Raw genomic sequence first — 19,116 nt, 5'->3', positions numbered from 1 at the left:
AGCCAATCAGCGCTCGCTACGGACTTCGAGGGGCGTGGCAGCCAGCCCAGGGCCAATCCGTAGCTGAGGCAGGAACAACAGGGAACGCCATCCTCTCGCCAATAGAAAGTGCTCAGAGGCGGGCCTGCAGTCGGTGGACGGCTACGACGCCATGAATATCTTGCCCAAGAAGAGTTGGCACGTCCGGAACAAGGACAATGTCGCCCGCGTGCGGCGTGACGAGGCTCAGGCCCGAGAGGAGGAGAAAGAACGTGAGCGGAGGGTGCTGCTCGCTCAGCAGGAGGTAAGCCCCGAGTGCGGTCGGACGGGACTCCCGGGCCGAGCGCGCAGGCGCGTGGGGGAGGGGCCGGAAGCGGGATGGCGCACAAGCGCAGTGCCTCCCGTGAGGCTGGAGGAGCTGGGCGCGGTTGGAAACGCAGGGGCTCGCCTGCGCGGGCCCTACCTGAGGCTTCCCCACCTGGGCCTCCCCTTTGCCCTGGTTTCCGCCACTCGGTTTTCGTGAGGCCAGGGTGTGCCTGGCTTAGAGTAGGGGCTGCTGAAAAAATGAATCCTGTGCAGTTCAAAGAAACGCAGACCCACGTTTAGTGTTCCTGCCCGACCTCTCTGGAGCGTCTGCTGTATGCTCGCCCCGAGCAGAGCGCTGGACCTGCTCTGTTCGTGCCCAGAGGGCACTGCCCTCCGCTGTGCAGAGAAGTGGGACATACCCATCTCCCTGTGGGGCGAGCCCTCTCCCCGCGGCCCCCAACCCCGGGGGCTCTCGGTGTAACTTCTAGCTTCTAGTGTGCACGGAGTTTGAAGTTTGTTAACGAATCTGGCCCTCACCGCTGGCCGGGAGGTGGTCTGGGCTTTTAAAGCTCACTTTTGGCAGCAGATCGCATGTGGTCGAGGGACAGTGATCTGGAGCCCTTACCTGTATTTCTGGTCGCCTGTTGGCAAATTTTGGGCTGCCTTCCTAGCTGTTTTTATTGTGCCAGCTGAGGTTGGGAAACCCTTCTGGTTCACCAAAGGCAGCGTACAAACCCAGGTGTCACCTCATTCTCCCATCCTCTCCCCCAGGCTGGGTGATGCTCTGATGAGCCCTCAGCACCAGCACGGGGATTCTCTGTGCTTGGCACCGGTCTCACAGTTCTTGGAGGCACGGCTAGGCAACGAATGCTCTGCCTGTAACTTTCTTTTCCCCAGGCCCGCACAGAATTCCTACGGAAGAAGGCCAGGCACCAGCACTCGCTACCTGAGCTCCAAGCAGCAGAGGCGGGAGCCCCCAGTTCTGGCCCTGTGGACCTATTTCGGGAGCTGCTGGAGGAAGGGAAAGGGGCGACCAGAGGCAATAGAGAGTATGAGGAAGAAAAGCGACAGGAGAAAGTAAGCTGCGGCCGCCCCCCCCCCCCCCCCCCCCCCCCCCCCCCCCGTCCCTGTCAGTCAGGGGTAAAGTCTGACTGATGGGAACAGAGAGGTAGGGTGGGGATGAAATGAGCTGACACAGAACTCAGTACTGGAACACAGCACTCCAAGTGTGGGTTATTGGCACCCTCCCTGCAGGGGCTTGGGAGTGGGTGCATGGCACCGTCAGGTACAGACCCCTTGGGCTGATGTCAAGACCCTGTGGAGGTGTATTAGGAAGCTTTTTCACCTAAATCAGAACCTGGGTCCTGTCACTTACCCACTTTCAGGGGTTCCCACCAAACTCTGAACTTGCCTTTGTCTCGCCTCGCTCCTTTGCCTTGCTGGCAGGCTTTCAGGTTCATCTTCAAAGTATCTCCCCAAAGATGCTGCCTCTGAACCCTAAAGCAGTTGCACCCCATCCTTCCCCCTTGTGTTTTTTGTTATTGAACTGACACTCTGCCCAGTGCAGGAGGCCCACCTGTCCTTGGAAAAATGGCTGAGTTGACTCATGCTGCTTCTACCTGTCCAGGAGCCTGGGGGATTCTGTTGTCACAGGTAGGGCTCCCTGAGTGGAGACATCGCTGACATCCTCAGTTCCCTCTTTCTGTCCCCCTCAGGAGAGGCAGGAGAAAGCTCTGGGCATCCTGACCTACCTGGGCCAGAGCGCAGCAGAAGCCCAGACTCAGCCGCCTTGGTACCAGCTACCCCCACGGCAAGGGGCCCCCCAGCTCGGCCCAGGTCCAGATGAAAAGATCAAGAACCGCTTGGACCCTCTACAGGAGATACAGAAGCACTTGAAGAGGAAGAGAAGGCACAGTGGGGACAATGGTGGCCATGGCAGGAAGGGGAAGGAGAGGCCTGAGAAGCAGCGGCCTGAAGTGTAAGGAAGTGGGCGGCTGCATTGGTGCTGTCAGGGTGAGGGGCTGGGGGCCTGGGGAGGCAGCTTGCCACGTGTGGCTTTGGGGCCCCAACACCCTAGCAGGGGGTCTGCAGAGGCAAGCTGGTTTTCCTGAGCCCCCGTGACCCTTCACTCAGCCTTGATTGTCCAGTGGCTTTTGGAGAGACAGGGTGTGAAGAGACACTGGTGACTGGGGAGGTAACCTTGTTTCAAGGTTTTCTCGCTTCTATGCAAAATAGCAATAGATGAAACCCACTGAAACAAAGCTTTCTGGGGGTCTAGTTTGAGAACCACGGGGTCAGTCAGAACAGGTTTGTGTCCCAAGGAGGACAAACCTGAGCAGGTCTCCTAGCTCCTACAGAAGGGGAAACTGAGGTCCTGGCTGTGCTCATCATCATAGCTCGTGATCTGGAGGGGCATCAGGGGCAGTGATGGCAGTCCTGGGTCCTTGCACAGCATGAGGCCAGCTTCCCACCCACAAACCTCTCAGACCAGAGCAGGTAGGGGTGGATGGGGTTCCAGGTGGGGCAGCTCCTTCTTGGGGGACAGTGGGACCTCTAGGGGCTACAAGCTTTCTGACCTGAGTGTTCTCCCCCCAGACCCCCATCCCTGGACCAGCTTCGAGCTGAACGTCTTCGGCGGGAAACAACAGAACGGGCTCGGGCAGAGGCCCTGCTGGCACGAGTCCAGAGCACAACCCCCCAGGAGGAGCAGCCTGAGGAGGAGACAGATGAACGGCGGAGGCGGTACAACTCCCAGTTCAATCCCCAGTGGGCCCGGCGCCCCACCAGCAAGACCCCAGCGCTCACTGACTCCTGGGGGGAGAGGAGAGGCCGCAGCTGCCAGCCGTCATATAAAACTATTTATTCATAAATATTTTCCAAAATGAAAATAGGTTTACCAAAAAATGTCCCTCACTGGGGAGGGGAGGAGGGGGCAGCCCTCGCCCCCGGGCCCCCAGGGTGGGGCTGCTTCCTGGGGGTGAGGGCTGCCCCAAGGCCTGGGGCCTCCCCCAGTCTTCCAGGGCCGGGCCCTAGCCTGGGCAGGGGGGTCAGCATGCGGGGGGGGCGGGGGTAGAGGGAGGGGCCGGTGTCACTGGAGGTCCCGGTCCTCCAGGTAGCGGTACTCAAAGGTGAAGCCTTCCTTCTTCCGCTGGCCCCACTTCTCGTAGTCAAAGTAGATGTAGGTGCCCTGCCCAGGGGAGAAGGTGGTCAGTGAGTGGACGAGCAGGTGGCCAGGAATCTGGGCCGGACCGACAGACAGAGGGAACAGATCTCTGGGCCAGGGACGTGCCAGGTACCAGGCCCAGCGGCCTGCATGCACGTGCCAGTTCCCTCCACCCTCACCAGGCTCTTTTTGGGCAGGACAAGATTCTCCTGCCCCCTTTAAAGGAACCGGGGAGGCAGAGGCGCACCGAGGCCAGCATGGGGCCTCAGTCCCCCGCATATTTACACAGCATCTGACTTCTCGCGAGGGCTGCGGCGCTTGAGCACAGGAGCTGGTGCTCGGCCCTCGAGCTGTGTGCTAGCATTGACCTTCACACAACCCCGAGGCTGTTACCCCATCCTAGAGAATGGAATAGGCTGAGTCTACGTCCAGGCACGCTGTTGGGATAGATGTTTTATTGGTGACAGTGGTGGCGTGGGTGTTTCTGAAGGAGGGAGGCCTTGCCATGGACTTGGAGGATTACTTTGGCCCAAACCAGGATAGAGAGAGGAGTCTGCTTAATGTCAGAGAGGACACAGGGAAAGGGCCGGGTCTGCATCAGTATCTGAGATGCTGCAAAGAACCTGAAAAGAACTGAGGGAGGGGACTGAGTTCTCTGAGGATAGAGGCCTTGTTCAGAACTTGGCATCAGGCAAATATTGGATAGAAAAAAACATTGTGGAACACAACAATTAGAAGTTATCGGAAGCCAACACCCCCAGGGTACTACAGAGCGGGCACCACAGAGTACTCACATGTCATTAACTCATCTAATCCTTGTAACAACTGCACACATGGGGTTTGTCAGCTCGTGTTTATACATAAGGGCATGGAGGCAGGTCCAAGCGACTTGCCCAAGGTCACCCAGCTGGAGCTGAATTCAAACCCAACACAGCCTGGCCACAGAGTGTTGTGCAACAAGTAGGAGGTTCTGATTTTCACCATGTGGGAAGGTCATTAAAGAATACAGCTTCCCTGTTTGTGTTTGCCAAGGAGCCCCTGATCTGCTAGGTGTGAGACGATAGGCCAGGTGCCTCCCTGGAGGACGGGACACCATTGTGATGCCCCAGGGGAGGACCAGCAATGGGGCCGGAGGAAGAGGAGGATGACGACGGGCCTGGGGGTGGGCAGGGCACAGCGAGGGGCCCTCACCTGCTCAAACTCATCTGTGATGGTCTTGGGCTCCTCGTGCCTCTGGAACCACATCATGTACTTGGTGTGGAACCGCCACGACTGCTTCTTTAGGGCCTTGGCTGCCAGATACTGCGCCTTTGTACCCTGGGGGAGGAAGGGAGGAGCCAAGGATCAGGGGGCCCCCAAACTGGTGGGGGCAAGGGGCACAGGGCATCAGGGCTGACCCGGGCCCCGCCGTAGACCAAGGGTGGGCTGGACAGTCCAGGTGGAGATGGGTGGGGACACAGAACATACCACTGCTGGTCAGAAGAAATTGCTTTCAGGGAAGCTTTGAGAAGGAAAAGAAACTACTGCGTGTTGAGAGCTGAGAGCAGGCAGTTCAGGAAGCTTCCCAGGGCAGGATGAGAGTGGGGCTGGTTCTAACTCCCTGGGGTCATGCAGAGGGGACAGTTCTCTAGTGGCCTCCAGAGGCCGTGACTGCACTGTGACAGACACCGGGGCACACCCAGAGGAGGCTGGAGGGGCGGGGGCTCCCAAGCCCCCACAGTGGACAAACCTAGCCTGAGCTGAAGTGGGAATGGGGACAGGTTTGCCTGGGGGGTGAGGGGAGGGCAGGACTGGGGACAGGGAGGGGGTGCGGTCCCGGTGGCCGCAGTGGGGCACCCACCTCACCCCTCCAGCCCGAGGGGGGACGGCGGCGGTGGCGGCGAAGCCGGGGGGCCCGAGGCTGCCCCGGGGGCCCTGCTGTACCTCCAGATAGTAGAAGATGAAGAAGAGCGTCTCAGTCGACAGGCGCTGGTAGAACTCCACGGTGTCCGAGTGTGGGGGTGGCATCTGGTGGTGGTATGGGGGTGTCGGGCAGGGGTTCCGGGGGAGGTACTGCCTGTGGAGGAGAAGAGGCTTATTCTAGTGCCTGATGATTCCCACGGTCTCGAGGTAGGGGTAGAAATCTAGCCCTGATCTGACCATAGCCGCCCACCCCACGGATCAAGGGAGCTTCCAGGCACCCAATCACCCCAGCATGGAGGACCAGCAGCAAGCTTCACACAATGTCTCTGGACTGGGGAACCATACCCAAACATCAGGGCCGCCTCCCCACTCTCAGGGGTCTTGGTCCCTCACCGGATACGCTCGGAGTCTGAGGGGTGGGGCATATGGTGCCAGGCGGCCTCTTCCATGGCCTGCTGGTAGAGCTGCTCCTTGGTGAGGGGCACAGGCCCCAGGGGACACACGCCCAGCGAGAGCGGGATGTTCACTTCTGACAGCTGCAGGGGCGGCTGAGCTGAGGCTGGTGGGGCGGACGTGCTGCTCAGGATGATGTCTGCAGGGCGGTGTGGGGGGTGTGGCAGGGCCAGGCCCTCCGGTGAGGCTGGAGTGTGCCATTACTCCTGCCCGGCCGCCCCCGCCCCCACCTCACCCAGACCCTCACCTCGCTCGGTTAGGTGCAGCGTTGGCACAGGATCCTCGATGCCGGAGCTGATGGCTGCCCGCTCTGCCATGGACTTGAGAGAGCTCAGAGGTTCCGGGGCCTGTGGGGAGAAGACAGCTGCCACCCATGCTGCTTCCCCCTCTGGCAGACGCTTGGCTCAGCCAAGGCTACCAGTTCTTCACCAAGGTAGCTGGCAGTGGGGAGAAAATCTGGATGTTGGGGCATAGGCAGCATCAGAGGATTGCCTGGTGAGCAGGGCCCCTCCCGAGCCGGACCATGACCGCGTGCTGCACATGGCAGACCAAACTGGTGCATGGATGCGGCACCACCACCGCTCAGAACATGTGGTAGCACACAATTCTCACACCTACACTAGCACCCACTCTGCTGGCGGCCATGCCATGGGAGGCTGCTGTGGGGCAGGGATCTGCACGTACCCCAGCTCCCATGGCAGCCATCCCAGAACTCTGGCACAAGAGAACCACTCCTTCCCTTAGCCTGTCCTGCTATAGGGACCTCACCAGACCCCAGGACCCCCATCACTCCCGGCTCAGAGGTCTCTCCTTAGAGACCTTGCTGGGCCACCTCCCCAGGTTCAGTACAAGACATTTCTACTGCTCCAAAGCACGTGCTGCCCTGCCCCGTGCAGTCACACGCAGCTTCCCATACAGAAGGCGGGACCTGGGTGTATTCACCCAGCATGAAGTGCATCCCAGAGTGGGCATCAGTGTTTTCTCAATTTAGGCAGTCCCTCGGAAGGGAAAAGGATGGTGGTGAGCTGGATGATGGGTGTCTGAAGGAGTGAGCAGAAATGGGGACAGAGATGATGGGAACCCAGAGTGCAAGAGGGCAGGTCCCAACAGGAGCACAGGAAAGTGTCCCAGAGGGCAGGATGGTGGAGGAGCTCAGAGACCAGGCGAGAGCACAGCCAGTGGGGAGAGCACACCAGAGCCCCCCAGAGGAGTTGAGGGTGGCAGACCTGCAGGTTGGGGGACAGCAAATGTACAGGAGGATGGCAGGACAAGGACACAGCAGCTGGGGCCCACCTTGATCTCTGGGGCGGTGCTGAACTGTGGAGGTCCGTTGAGCAGGGCGCCAGCTGCCTTGGCCTCACTGAAGCTAGGTGTCGGGGAGCTGGGAGGGTTCACGGGAAGCGGCACCAGGAGGCTGGGTCCTCCTGTATTGTTCCCTGAGCCTGGGGCCACACCCCCAGCCCCTGCAGGGGCTGCTGCACTGGTTTCCTTCCTGGGCAGCAGAGAAGGAGAGAGGGCTCGGTGCTCCAGGGACGAGTCAGGCCGCGGCGACGGCACATGGGGTGGGGAGCATGTGGGAGGTGGATGTTCCACTTAGGTGCATGGACACAGGGCAAGTGCGTCCATCCCTTGGGGCAGCCCACCCAGAGCCTGGTAAGGAGGCAGACCCAGGGAGCAGCTCTTCACTCCTCCCTTTCTTGGGGCCATCTTCTGAGAAAGGTCTGACCTGAGGTATGGAGCGGCAGCTCTCTGAGGGGAGTCAGGTGAGCCTGAGGCAGGTCACCAGAAAGGGGATATATGGAACTCTGAGAACACTCCCAATTAACCAAGGAACGTTTTAAAATAGTCAAAAGGGTAAAGCTAGGGGACTGGTGTATACGATGTTCTGGCTGGAAAGAAGTTGGACACGACACCCAACCCAGTGGGAGAAGTCCTGGCAAGGACAGGGGCTGCTGAAGGCCAGACACTCACGAGGTGCTGGGAGGTGGGTTGTGGGAACCTGATGGGGGGCCCAGAGCCTGGCTGCTGGCACCACTGCCCCCACTGCTGCTGAGAGCCACTTCTGCCGGGCTGTCGGCCACCACTGAGCTATAACCTGGGGGTGGGAAGAGAGAATGAAAAGAGGCCAGCCAATCCCAGAACCCCCCCAACCCCCTGCAGTCCTCCCACTTACTGGTGGCGCCGTTCTGTTTGCCAGCACCTCCACCTCCACTGCTGTTACTACTGCCACTGCCGCCACTGCTGCCTCCACCACTTCCCCCTCCCCCACCGGGCTGGACACTGGGAGGCCGGGGCTGGGTGGTGCTGGACCCGCTGGGGGCTGGTGGGGCCACGGCCTGGGCGTAGGGGGCAGGGGTGCCGGAACTGTGGCTGGGAGCTGGGCTGGCCTTGGGGCCCAGGGCACTTGTGGGCGCTGCTGGGGTGGAGGCCCCATTGTTGCCAGGAGTGGTGCTAAGGGCAGAGGTGGCAGGTGGGGGGCCAGGTGGGTAGCTGGGCGGCACGGCCGGAGACTGAGGATGCTGGTTGCTATGGACAGGCTTAGAGCCATTTTTGGCTGGAGACTGCAGGTGGGAGAGAAGAGGATCAGGATCCAGTTGACCAGGTCTGCTGAGCCTCCCACATGCTGCCCACCCTCCCCGCCCCAGCACCCCTCCTCCAAGCTGGGCTGCCGTCCTCACTGGGCCTGGCTGCCTGAGCTTCCTCCCCCTGCTGACCTCACCCTCAAGGCTTCAATAACCACCTTCACACCTAAGACACTCACATGCATCCCAGCCCCCACCCCAGCTCCCCATGTCCTACATGGACGCCTCCCCAAAACATCCAGTGGGGGTTTGACACACAACCTGGGTGCCGGTCACAGACACCCATCTGAGGACAGGGAGGTAACTAAATGTCCTCAGTATGAAATTAGTCCAACCAGCTGAGTCCAAGAGAAGAAAAAAGTCTAAATTGGGCAGCAGTTCTGAATGTCACTTCAAGGGTCACAAAAACTACTTGAAGGGCTGCTGATGACCACTACCTAGAAAGCAGAGTGACACGCCCAGGGCACAGTGGCAGCTAACTGCTCCCCACACCTCACACATGCCACATGTCAAGGAATTATGAGACCAACTGGTTCCTGGCCCCCCCAGGGCCCAGAGCAGCCCTACCGGTGCCCTCCCACTAGGCTCCTCCCTAACTAGGACCCTGGTTCGAGGACCAGCTCCCGTCCCAGAATCCACAGGATTCACTGGGGGAACACAGACGGCCTGAGAAGTGCCTCCCCTCTTGGAAGTCCATGATGTCCATCACTAGCACAGCCAAGACCCAGGACAAGGCCCAAAGAGGCCCAAAGAAACCCGTGTGACTTCTGAGTAGTCATTTCTCCAGCTGGTGGGGCCATTCCACAGCCACTCCACAAGGGGCGGGCGGGGGGGGGGGGGACCCTCGGCCTGAGCCAGGTGGGTCATCTTTGGGCACCACCCACCTGTCTGCCCGCCCCCTTCTCCCCACCTGGTAAACCATAGTCTTCCCCCCACGTCAGGGGCAGGGGTCTCTCTGGAGCAAGGTCTCCTGACCACCCAGGCCAGGCCACTACTCCAGCCACACACTCAACCACAGCACCAGCCACCTGCTTGCCTGGCCCTCCACACCTGCCCTAAGTAAGGCTACTGGCCTTCCTCGTGCACTCAGGCCTTTGTGAGCCCTGGGAGCCAATGGCAGACTGATATGCCCGTCACACCTACCTGGCTGACTTCGCTATCTGTTGAGCGTCCTCTCTTCTTGTCATCTTCAGAGTTTTCCTGAAGTGGGAGAGGAGCAGATGGAAACCTGTGTGACCCCTAGGGCGCCAACAGAGACTCCAATCTCTGAAGCTCCCAGGGCTGCTGCGGGACCTATGCCCTTAACCTCATCGGGGGACCCAGGGTCCTTGTCTCCTGGGAGCCAGCACCCCCTGCCAGCGTCTCACAGGCCTGGCAGCCTGCTCTCCTCAGGGAATCCAGTCCTGGATCCCTGCCTGAGCCACTCCCCACTGCCTGGCCTCTGCCGCATGCCCCAACCCGTGACACCAAGACCCCACTTCCTTGGTTCCCCTCCCCTGGGCTGCCTTCTCACCGTGGTGCAGTTGGCCGGGCTGGGCGGGATGGGAGAGCTGGAGGTGGTCGAGGTGGGTGTGCTGCTGGACTGGTTGAAGATCTCATCCTCCATATGACTGTGGCTGGGGGGGGAGGTGGCGACCAGCGCCTGTGCTGTTGGGGGCAGGGAGGGGCATGCTGAACAGGCTCGGACACCATCCCACCTGGCCCTCACTGCCCCATGCCCGCAGGCCAACCCCGGGCCTCACGAATGTCCTCGAGGTCCAGATCGTCATAGAGGAACTCGTTCTCCTCGAAGTCAGGGTCCTGGGACGAGTCGACATAGTACTCAACGTCATCCTTGATCTTGCGAATGGCATCGACAAGGATAGAATCGTTGTCCAGCATGCGCAGGATGGTCTCCAGCATGCGCACGTGGTAGCGGTGCTTCTCGATGTGCCGCTTCAGGCCCTCGATCCGGTCCTGCTTCTGCTGGCGAGCCCAGGGCCAGGCTCAGGGGCTGCAGGGCACCTGCCCAGGCCCCTCCTGCCCCCGCAGAACCCGTCCTCAGTCCCCGACCCCTGCAGAGATGCAGGAGGCTCCACTCCAGCCCCTCCTGGCACGGGCAGTGAGGAGTCTGCCCGCCCCGGCCCCTCAAGGATCCTCAGCTCCCACCCAGACATCCATGGAAACCTCCCAACAGACCAGAAAGCCCCATGCCTCCTACACTGTGGCCCTCCCTGCAGCTCCCCTGACAGCCCAGATCTCACAACTGCAGCCCACCCCCCTCACCCCATCTTGCTCTAATGGCAAATGATGATGCCTGTTTGCAGCGAGCTTGCTGTTTATGACCACCGTCATCTTTGTCCTCACAATCCCCACCCCTAGGAGTCCAGATTCAGCAGCTTGGCTCGGGCTCTCCAGCCACCTGCCCCTTCCTCAGTTCTAAATATCCCCATCCTTTCCACAAGGACCTGTTGTGGCTCCAGCTTCCCAAACTCCTCGGAGTCTGACACCCAGATTGGGCACCTCTCCCATGTCCCCTGCCCCTGGACCCAGCTCTCCGCTCCCTGTGCCATCAAGTACATGACGTTTGCATCCCCCTGAATCCACACCCTTCAGCCCTGGAGTTCTGGAATCTGGGAACCTAGACCTGGCTCTGCCCTAGATGGCTCTTCTCAGCCCAAATGAGGCTCGCCTCTCCTTACTGCCTCAGGACCTGAGCCTTCTCGGAGCCAGGAGGCTTCAGCTCTCAGACTTCTCCACCCTGTATGGCTATCTGCTCTCACCTAGTCTGCAACCCCAGCAGAACCCAGCATGTTCCCCCAAACCACTCCCCCTTTCCATGGTGCCACTGCTGACCAAGGCTGGAGCCCTGACACTGGCTCACCGACAGGTGCTACCCCCAACTGGCCACATGCCTCCCACTCGCCAGCCCATCTCTGTCCCCTGGATGCAGTGTCCCCCTACTCACATCCTTGTCACCCTTCTTCTTGCGCGTCTGCACGGACAGTGACTCCACTTCACTCTCAAACTGGTCCACCTGCATGTTCAGGGTGTCAATGGTGTTCTGGGGGAGAGGGAGTGGAAAGGCAGCTGGTCAGCAGGTCTCCGTGGATGCCTGGAGGTTAGGGCCCCAAAGGTCATCTCCTCCTCTCTTTCCTGACTCACTGTGAGCCACTGGCCGACCTCCTCCTTCTCCTTCTGGGCAGGGTCCACCTTCTGTGCCAGGCCCAGGCCCTCCTTGCTGTAGGCTTTAGTCTTGGTCTCTCGCTCCACAACTTTGAACCGTTCCATTTGCTGTGGAGAGCGCAGTTGGCAGGAGATCCCAGCCCATCACCTCTCCCCTTAACCTTGCCGGAGAAACCATCCTCTTCCAGAGACTTCTTGGGCCCAGGGAGTCCGGCCACCTCCCACCTCTCAGGTACCAGGCTCTGAGCTCCTACCGTCTCAATGAGTTTGCGGTTGTCTATGAGCTGCCTCTTGTCCTTGATCTCGTTGGATGCTACCCATGTCTTGATCTGGTCCCTCAGCCGCTGCAGATGGGGAAAAGCAAGAGTCACATTGCCTCAGGACCTGGGCACCAAGGCTGCCAGCCCCCTCCTCCCTGTTCCCTCTGCCCTCAGGATGCAGGAAGCTGGGCCCCTAGGCCCCTCACTTGAAGCTTCTTAATCTCCTTCTTTAGATCAGCTTCATACTTTTCTTTCTGGTTCGCGTTGGCTGCATTGTGGAGCTGCAGGATGAAGGGAACCCAGGTGTCAGTGTGGGGCTTGCCATCCTAGTGCCCATTCTAGTGGTGAAGCTCCAGCCTCTGAGGGGTATGGATGCCTCCACCCCCATCTGTCTCAGAACTGTTCCTTCTGTCCTCAGCACCAGACCCACAGCCCCTCTCCCTGGCCTACACCCAGAGACCCTGAGCCTTTTCCCGTGCTCTTCTCCTCTAAGACCCAGACTGTTAAGGCCCCAGGCTCTGTACCTTCTGCCAAATATCCTCAAACTGTTCCACGCCCTCGGACACCTTCTTGAGGCAGCGATCAATCTCACCTGGCCAGGGAGGAGAGGCTATTAGCACCTTGTCCAGGCAGTAGGCACCCAAGGGGGAGTTCTAAAGATAGTGGGCACGAGGCCACACAGGCAGTGGGCAGGGAGACCAGTACCTTGGAGTTTGCGCTTGTCCGCCATCTTCCCTGCCCTACAGACGCACTCTCTTCATACTCTCTTAGAGACGGACGCTGCTGAGAGACAAGGAAGGGGGACATGTTTATTCCCTATCTGTTCCAAACACAAACATGACGAGGCTGGGAACAGGAATACATGGAATGGTAAAGCGAAGATGCGTTCACTCTCTGATGAGAGATGAGGCCAAGTTCTACTTATGCTGCCCTGACAGCCCACTGCAGGGGTCTGAACACTCTGGAAGTTTGCTGAAACAAGGAAACAAATGTACTTTTCGTGTACCTCCGACCCAGGAAGTGGAAAGTACCTAGAGCACGGGATACTTTCTCACCAGATGACACTCCAGACATTTTAGAGCAAGAAGTCAAGCAGCCCATGGCTGAATGCTGGGGATGAAAGCCCACAGAGGGGCACGGTACACAGGTGTCTAGACTCCTAACTCGGGGAGGTTACCCCTCAGGTCAGAGACAGTTTTCAGGGAGAAAGTTCAGATGCTGTCTGCTGTCTGTGAGAACTGCAGGGGAAGGAGGGGGAGCAGCGGGAGATGGGAAATACCTGGAATCATGAAGAGCTAAACCCACCCGTCGTGACAGGACTGGGTCCCAAACAGAAGAGGGCCTTACACCACCAAGTTCATTCCAGAACAGAATCCTTAAAACACAAGAGACACCCAACCCAAAGACACCGATACCAAGATTTAGACACATGGGGGTAGAAAGCATCACCCCCAGAGGGCCAGCAAGGTGGATGGGGACCAGAGCTATGAGAGAGCCATCTGTGCACTCGAAGGAGTTACGTATCAGATATGGTGGTAACACAGACTCAGAGAAACATAAACCGCCAGGACCAGGAGAGAGGGGCATCTTCACCCTAACAGTCTATGCAACCCAGAAGACGCTGAGGTCAAAGGGGAGCCACCAGGAGCTCTGGCCCAAGGAAGCCACAACTTAGGGTCGACACCAGGATCAGGGGGGATCCAGGAGCCTTGCAGGAGGGTTATGCCAGAGGTCACTCCCCAGAGAGGGGGTCTCTCCTGAAGTGTGGCTGAGATAGGCCCAGGGCAGGGAGCCCAGGGCAGGGAGCCCAAGAGCAGCCTTACCCACAGCCAGGACAGACTGCCTCACCAACAGCCCTATCCAACAACACTTTCTACGACGACAAAAATGCTCCCTATAAATGCTACCTATGTCTCTAAACACCACTATGAAAAACTAGAACTTTGCATTTTTATTTCAATTACACACAGCTAACGGCTAGTGTATAACACGTACGAAAGCACAGGGCATGAGAGTATGCTGGAGAAGGACCAAGGCCCCGAGGCTGTCTGCACCAGCATCCTCCACGAGAGCCCATTCTGGACACTGAAGAGCGGGGGAGAGGGATGTCACAGCTCAGACTTGAGGGAGCATACATCTCCATAAGGGCCAACCCAGATGATGGCTCCACCCTCGGCCCCAGGCCAGCCGACACACCACAGTGGGGCCAGATCCCCACACAAGAAGATCCCTCCAAAAAGGAGGCAGCCAGAGAAGCGCCTAGCAGACAGTTGCACAGAGAGGACCAAACTGAAATGGAAGAGCCTTTGGCCTGGGAGCTTGGGAGAGGGCCAGGACCCCAACACAGGAATGCCTCTTAAGGCCAGGGGCAGCCCGGAGGGAGAGGATGCATGCCCACAGCTCAGGGGGGAGGTGATACCCCAAGAGGGGAGCAGACTGTGGCAAGTCCTGAAGGAGTGAGAAGCACGGTGGCAGGGGAACAAGAGGCCTCACCCAGGAGAGGACATCTTGGGCCCAGGGAAGACAACCCTGTATCTGTGGGAGGCACCAGGGCCCAGGGTACTTGCACCTTCTGGGCTGGGTGCTACAGTGGACAGGAGCCTTCGCTGTGGGAGCAACAGCCCCTGCCTTTGAAGAAAGATGCTCTCCCTCCCCCACCCTGAAACAAGGGACCAGAGATAAAGAGAACTAGAGCCTGGGCCTTGAAGTGGAGGTACCACAATGGAAAAGCCCCATTCTTAAAGAGCTGGGAACCCCCATGGCTCCTGGGGGATCCTCAAGGAAAAGGTAACCACAGTAGGCCCACCGAGACAGGGGATCTCAGGCACCGAAGAGCTCGAACGCTCATGGCAAAGTGTCTCAAACACAACTGAGGAAACAAGAAGCCCCGGCCCAAGAGGCTTCACCAAGTCTCATCCCTCCCCAGGAGCCCATTCTGGAGTTGGGGTTAAGTAGTGCGCCAGACCCATGGGAGGCAACAACCATTTCAATGCGGGACCAAAACGACAATCATGGACAGCCCCCAAAACCTCAGCTCTGGGGAAAGGGCACAGTCACAGAGAGGCCTTGCCGGGGACCCGGGGAGGAGGGCAGAAAGCCTAGTCCTTAACCCCGGGGGCTGTCACAGTGGACCAGGAGCTTTGGCACACTGGGAAGTGATGCTGGAGAGCAATCCTTAGCCCAGGAGGCTGCTGATGAACCACACAATGCTCCTGAGACCCCGGAGGAGGGACATGTAGAGCCTAGGGTGCAGGTAGTCACCTCCACCCCCCCACACACACAGGGAGGCTGACACCAAGGACGGGGGCCTGGGAACCCCACCCGGGGAATGACTACAGCAGAGGAACCTCTGTGCTTCGCAAACTGACAACGGTGGGGGTCTCCCAGCCGCTGAGAGGGTGGAAGCCTTAGAGCCACACCTGAGAGCATGCAGGAAGGGGCAGAAGCGCTGCCCTGTCCACCTACACCTAACACGGGCCCTGGCCCACCGGGGCAGGAACCCGCTGCCTGGGGGAAGCAACACCGAGAAAGTTTCCTTGCCCTGGAGGAGAAAGCACACCCCCCAGCAAAGTGCACATGTCTCATTGGTAGGGGAGCCCCAGCCCTAGGAGGCCTCAGGCTCCCAGGGGTCCCCGGTACCTGGGAGTGGGGTGCCGTGTGCCCGGGACCCAGCACTGCGGACACCAGTAGGGACCGGCACAGACGCCGGGGGGCGGGCCGGGCCACGGGGGGGTGCACTCCACCAAGGGCTGATGGGAAGGGGGCACGCTATCGGCACACCCAGGTCCGTGGCGGGCGCCCCAGACCCGCGAAGCCGAGGGAGTGGGAGTGACATCACCCGGCCCGAGGGGCAGCGCAGGGGGCTGCCCCGGCCGCCCCGAAGGCGCAAGGCCCGGGCCCCCGACTTTCCGCTGCGGGGCAAACTTTGGCGGAGGCTGCCGGGGGCCGGCGGCGGGCGGTGCAGGGGGACCTGGCCCCGGGGTGGAGACCCCCTCCCCGAGCCGCCGCCCCCGACGCGGAAAGGGGCGGCCCCGCGCGCCCGCACCACCGGACCCCCGCGGGGGACCTCCGGCGCCGCCGCGGGGCGCGGACGAGGGGGGCACGGGGGGCGGGGGCAGGGCGGCGGGCGCCGGGGCCGCCCCTGCCGGGAGCCGGAGGTCCGCCCGCGGGGGCCGGGGGTGCGGGGGCGGCCATGTCGCGACAGGCGGTGGTGGCGCCGGGGGAGGAGGGGAAGGGGTCCGGCCCAGTCGAGCCTGACGCTCTCACCACAGGAGCTGGCGCCGCCGCTGAGGAGCGTATCGCGACAGGCGGGGGAGGCGAGCACCCGCCGCCTTTTTCTCGCGCCCCGGGCCCGGGCGCTATCGCGATAGCGGCGCGAAGCGGAAGTGGGGTGGGGGGGAAGTGGGCCCGGGGTTGTTCTGACGACGGGGTCGGGGCTCAGGGGAGGCCGCGGCGTCTGCCGATGGCTCCGCGGAAGCTGACCGGGCCCGGTCCAAGATGGCGGCGGCGGAGGAGGCCTCCCCTCCTCTCTTCTCGTCTCTGGCGCCGACCCGCCCCCGAGCCCCGTGCACAGGTCTGTGATTGCTCCGGCGGCACGTCGCTCTTGCCCTTCGGTCGCACTCTATTGGTCTTTGGCCAGGACGCAGCCGGCCCCCTCTCGCCGATTGGGCAATCCCTCCAAGGCGCGGCGTTCGATTGGCCTCCCGCGCAGGCTACTAGGATTGGCTCGGGTTTTCCTCCCCGCTCCTCCTCCTCCCCGCCTCAGGGCACAACACGCCAGCGCGAGGGCCCGCGCGTCCATCAAGACGCCACTGTCGTGCTGATTGGATACACCCGCCCCCCTCTCCTAAACCAATTGGCCGGGGGGAGGAGCTAGGCTGATCAGGGGCGGGAAGTCAGGCGTCGAGTTTAGGGCCGTTTTTAATTGGTTGTGAGGGGATCTTCTGCCCCGAAGCCATTGGTTGGCTCCGGAAGTGGGTGGGGAAAGCGGAGGCAGGCGTGGAGCGTGGGCGTGAAAGGCCTTACACCTAATGGGAGGAGGACAGGTGCCGAAGTCGCCTGCCAATTAAAGCTGCGCTGGGCCACGGGGCGGAGCTGGGCCGGCGGGCCCGCCCCTCTCCGCTCGTTGGCCAGGACGGCTGTCGCTCACCGCGGCCAGTCCAGGGGCGCAGCGAGGGGGCGGCACCGGCCTTCGCGGCGTGTGAAACGGGGCGTAGCAGGCGGGCTCGGCTCCCGGGCGCGTAGTGCTCCTCTCGCTGCCTGTCTTTGCGATTCTCACGTTTCGGACTCAGGGTTGTAGATCGGAGGAGGGAGGCAGTGGTCACCGGCAGCTCCGCGCTCACGGGGCGGGGGTGTGCAGTTTCTGTACTGCCTCCGCCTGGCTCCGCGGCGGGGGAACAGGAGCTTCCTCTGCACGTCCGCTTCCTCGGCGTCGTGAGGACAATGCAGAGGATACGCAGGAGATCGCCCTGTGCCCTCCCGCGCCCCGGCTGCCCTCCTGGAGCTGGCATCCGCAGGAACACAGTAACTGTTTGCTCAGTGAAGGAATGAATGAATGCATGTGCATGCATGCGAGGGAAGACTTGTGGTCGACGACTCGGGAGGCACTGGTGCTTTCACGAACCCTGAGGCATTTGCCCAGGGTCAGACGGTCTAGATGGGAAGGTGGGGAAGGACAAATCCAAGGAGGGTGCAGGTGAGGGTTGCATCGGAATCACCTGGCAAAGGAGGGGAAGGGTTTGTGAAAACGCAGTGTTCCCAGGTGCACACAGATGGAGATAGCGAAGCCTAGACGTCTGCACTTTTACACACTTCCCTGGGTGATCCCCATGCTCACTGGAGTTGGATGGCCATTGATCTAGAGCCACAACACTCTTCAACGTGTGGTCCCTGGATGGAGCAATGCCTCTCTCAGACATCTGGGAACCAACTGGAGATTTGTTAAAATGCATATTCTGATTCAGGAGTTGCCAGGTGATGCTGATGCTCCACAGTTGGCACTTTGAGTAGCAAGGATACAGAGCAGTGGATCTCAAATTTGGTTGCACGTGGCTACAATACCCTGGGTGGCTTGAAAAAAAAAAAAAATCCAGATACTCAGGCTTTACCCTAGACCAGTGAAATCTGAATTTCTGGAGACAGGAACCAGACAGTAATTTTTAAGCCTACTGAGATGATTCCAACATGTAGCTCATCCGGTACAGAAAATTTTCTAGGGCAGTGGTTCTCCAGTGAGGTCTCAATCAGCAGCCTAAACATCACCTGGGAACTTACTAGAAATCCACACTTTTGAGTTCCCACCCTAGACCAACAGAAGCAGAAACTCTGGACTCTGCAACCTTGGTTTTAACAAGCCACGCTGGGTAATCTGAAGTATATTTAGCTTTGAGAATCTCTAAGACTTCGCAGGACTGCAGCACCAGAGGAGTCAGATCCTTTCTTGACTCCGGACAAGTGGGTGAAGGTTGTGAAGAGTGGGGGGCAGAGCACCCTTCCAGCAAACTCATCAGCAATCAGCCAAGTTTTTAACTTTCCAACAGGGCTGATCTAAAGGCTCAGGGATAAAAGTTGGAGAAACCGAGTGACGTGACCTGGGGTAATTTGGCCATTAGAAGGAATCTCCCAGGTGATGGAGACTCTAATGTGAGGGGAGAGGTTCAAAGAGCTGCTGAGGTCCCCAGAGCGAGCCCTGAACTGAGACACACTCAGAGCAAGCATGACAGTAGGGGGTGGGGGGCAGCCCAGAAAGAGGAAAAGAGAGGGAGATAGATCTCGGACAGCCAGAGCCCCAGAGAGAAAGTGTGAACTGCAGGGCAGGAGATGGGCAGAGGTAGGAGGCAGCACCTTCCTACAGGGTAGGCTGCCAGTAGGGAGCCCGCTTCAGCCCCATCAGGGCTTGGGGCACCAGGGTGGATGGGGAATCCTCCACAAATACTGGACCCTGTCAGGGAGCCCAACACTAAGCACCTCCCGAGCATGTCTCACATGGTCATGGGTGACCCCGTAGTGTTCAGGGTGGAGGCCTGGAAAGGCATGGCCACTCCCCTGACATCACAGCCACCCAGGTTGGCAAGTTTTCAAAGCCAGGGCTTTCAGTAGCCACATCAGAAGTGTCAGAACTTGAGTGTCAGAACTTACGTTCTCCAAGGAGGTTTGGACATAGAGAAGGCTTTTCTCTTCCTGGGGTCCATCACAGGGAAGTGAAAGGCCAGGGAAGGGCCCAAGCTCTGTGCCCCCAAATCCCCACAGCTCTGACTCCTCCAGTCACACATGTGTTTGACAAATGATCACTCCCCAGGAACGGAAC

The 19,116-nt window shown here is 60.0% G+C and overlaps 2 protein-coding genes across 19 annotated transcripts; one reads left to right on the top strand and one right to left on the bottom strand.

Annotated features, from left to right (window-relative positions):
- Window positions 1–31: 31 nt before the first annotated feature.
- Window positions 32–3,154, top strand: LENG1 (leukocyte receptor cluster member 1). Its single transcript, XM_072758860.1, has 4 exons — window positions 32–283; window positions 1,183–1,362; window positions 2,001–2,263; window positions 2,881–3,154. The coding sequence occupies exons 1-4, from the start codon at window positions 152–154 to the stop codon at window positions 3,152–3,154; spliced, it is 849 nt and encodes a 282-aa protein (XP_072614961.1). The 5' UTR covers window positions 32–151.
- Window positions 3,131–16,366, bottom strand: CNOT3 (CCR4-NOT transcription complex subunit 3). Of its 18 annotated transcripts, none has more exons than XR_012001679.1 (18): window positions 16,077–16,309; window positions 12,516–12,590; window positions 12,335–12,402; window positions 12,017–12,091; window positions 11,805–11,894; window positions 11,530–11,658; window positions 11,333–11,428; window positions 10,128–10,347; window positions 9,899–10,032; window positions 9,529–9,585; window positions 7,977–8,364; window positions 7,775–7,898; window positions 7,097–7,295; window positions 6,051–6,150; window positions 5,744–5,942; window positions 5,289–5,504; window positions 4,640–4,765; window positions 3,131–3,472 (listed from the first exon to the last, which is right to left on the bottom strand). XR_012001679.1 is itself a non-coding variant. In XM_072758634.1 (18 exons), exons 2-18 carry the CDS (start codon window positions 12,538–12,540, stop codon window positions 3,374–3,376), a joined length of 2,262 nt encoding a protein of 753 aa, XP_072614735.1. In that variant the 5' UTR covers window positions 12,541–12,593; window positions 16,077–16,366; the 3' UTR covers window positions 3,131–3,373. The 18 variants fall into 18 exon arrangements, 16 of the variants coding, with proteins under 16 accessions (XP_072614735.1, XP_072614745.1, XP_072614739.1 ...); XM_072758634.1 differs by having other exon boundaries at window positions 5,372–5,504; window positions 12,516–12,593; window positions 16,077–16,366; XM_072758644.1 differs by having other exon boundaries at window positions 5,372–5,504; window positions 5,744–5,909; window positions 12,516–12,593; window positions 16,077–16,343.
- Between the last annotated feature and the right edge of the window lie 2,750 nt (window positions 16,367–19,116).

Source organism: Vulpes vulpes, chromosome 1 (assembly GCF_048418805.1).
Source record: "Vulpes vulpes isolate BD-2025 chromosome 1, VulVul3, whole genome shotgun sequence".
NCBI classification, from domain to species: Eukaryota; Metazoa; Chordata; class Mammalia; order Carnivora; family Canidae; genus Vulpes; species Vulpes vulpes.
The sequence above is the reverse complement of the archived record's forward strand: the minus strand, read 5'-3'. Positions and strand labels throughout refer to the sequence as shown.

Excerpts from the sequence above, each read along its gene's own strand:
- LENG1 (XM_072758860.1), top strand. The coding sequence starts at position 152 with ATGAATATCTTGCCCAAGAAGAGTTGGCACGTCCGGAACAAGGACAAT. Across the intron at positions 284-1,182 it reads TGCTGCTCGCTCAGCAGGAG|GCCCGCACAGAATTCCTACG; the intron begins GTAAGCCCCGAG and ends TCTTTTCCCCAG. Across the intron at positions 1,363-2,000 it reads AAGAAAAGCGACAGGAGAAA|GAGAGGCAGGAGAAAGCTCT; the intron begins GTAAGCTGCGGC and ends TGTCCCCCTCAG.
- CNOT3 (XM_072758562.1), bottom strand. The coding sequence starts at position 12,540 with ATGGCGGACAAGCGCAAACTCCAAG. Across the intron at positions 11,659-11,804 it reads ACCGCAAACTCATTGAGACG|CAAATGGAACGGTTCAAAGT; the intron begins GTAGGAGCTCAG and ends CGCTCTCCACAG. Across the intron at positions 11,429-11,529 it reads AGGTCGGCCAGTGGCTCACA|AACACCATTGACACCCTGAA; the intron begins GTGAGTCAGGAA and ends CCTCTCCCCCAG.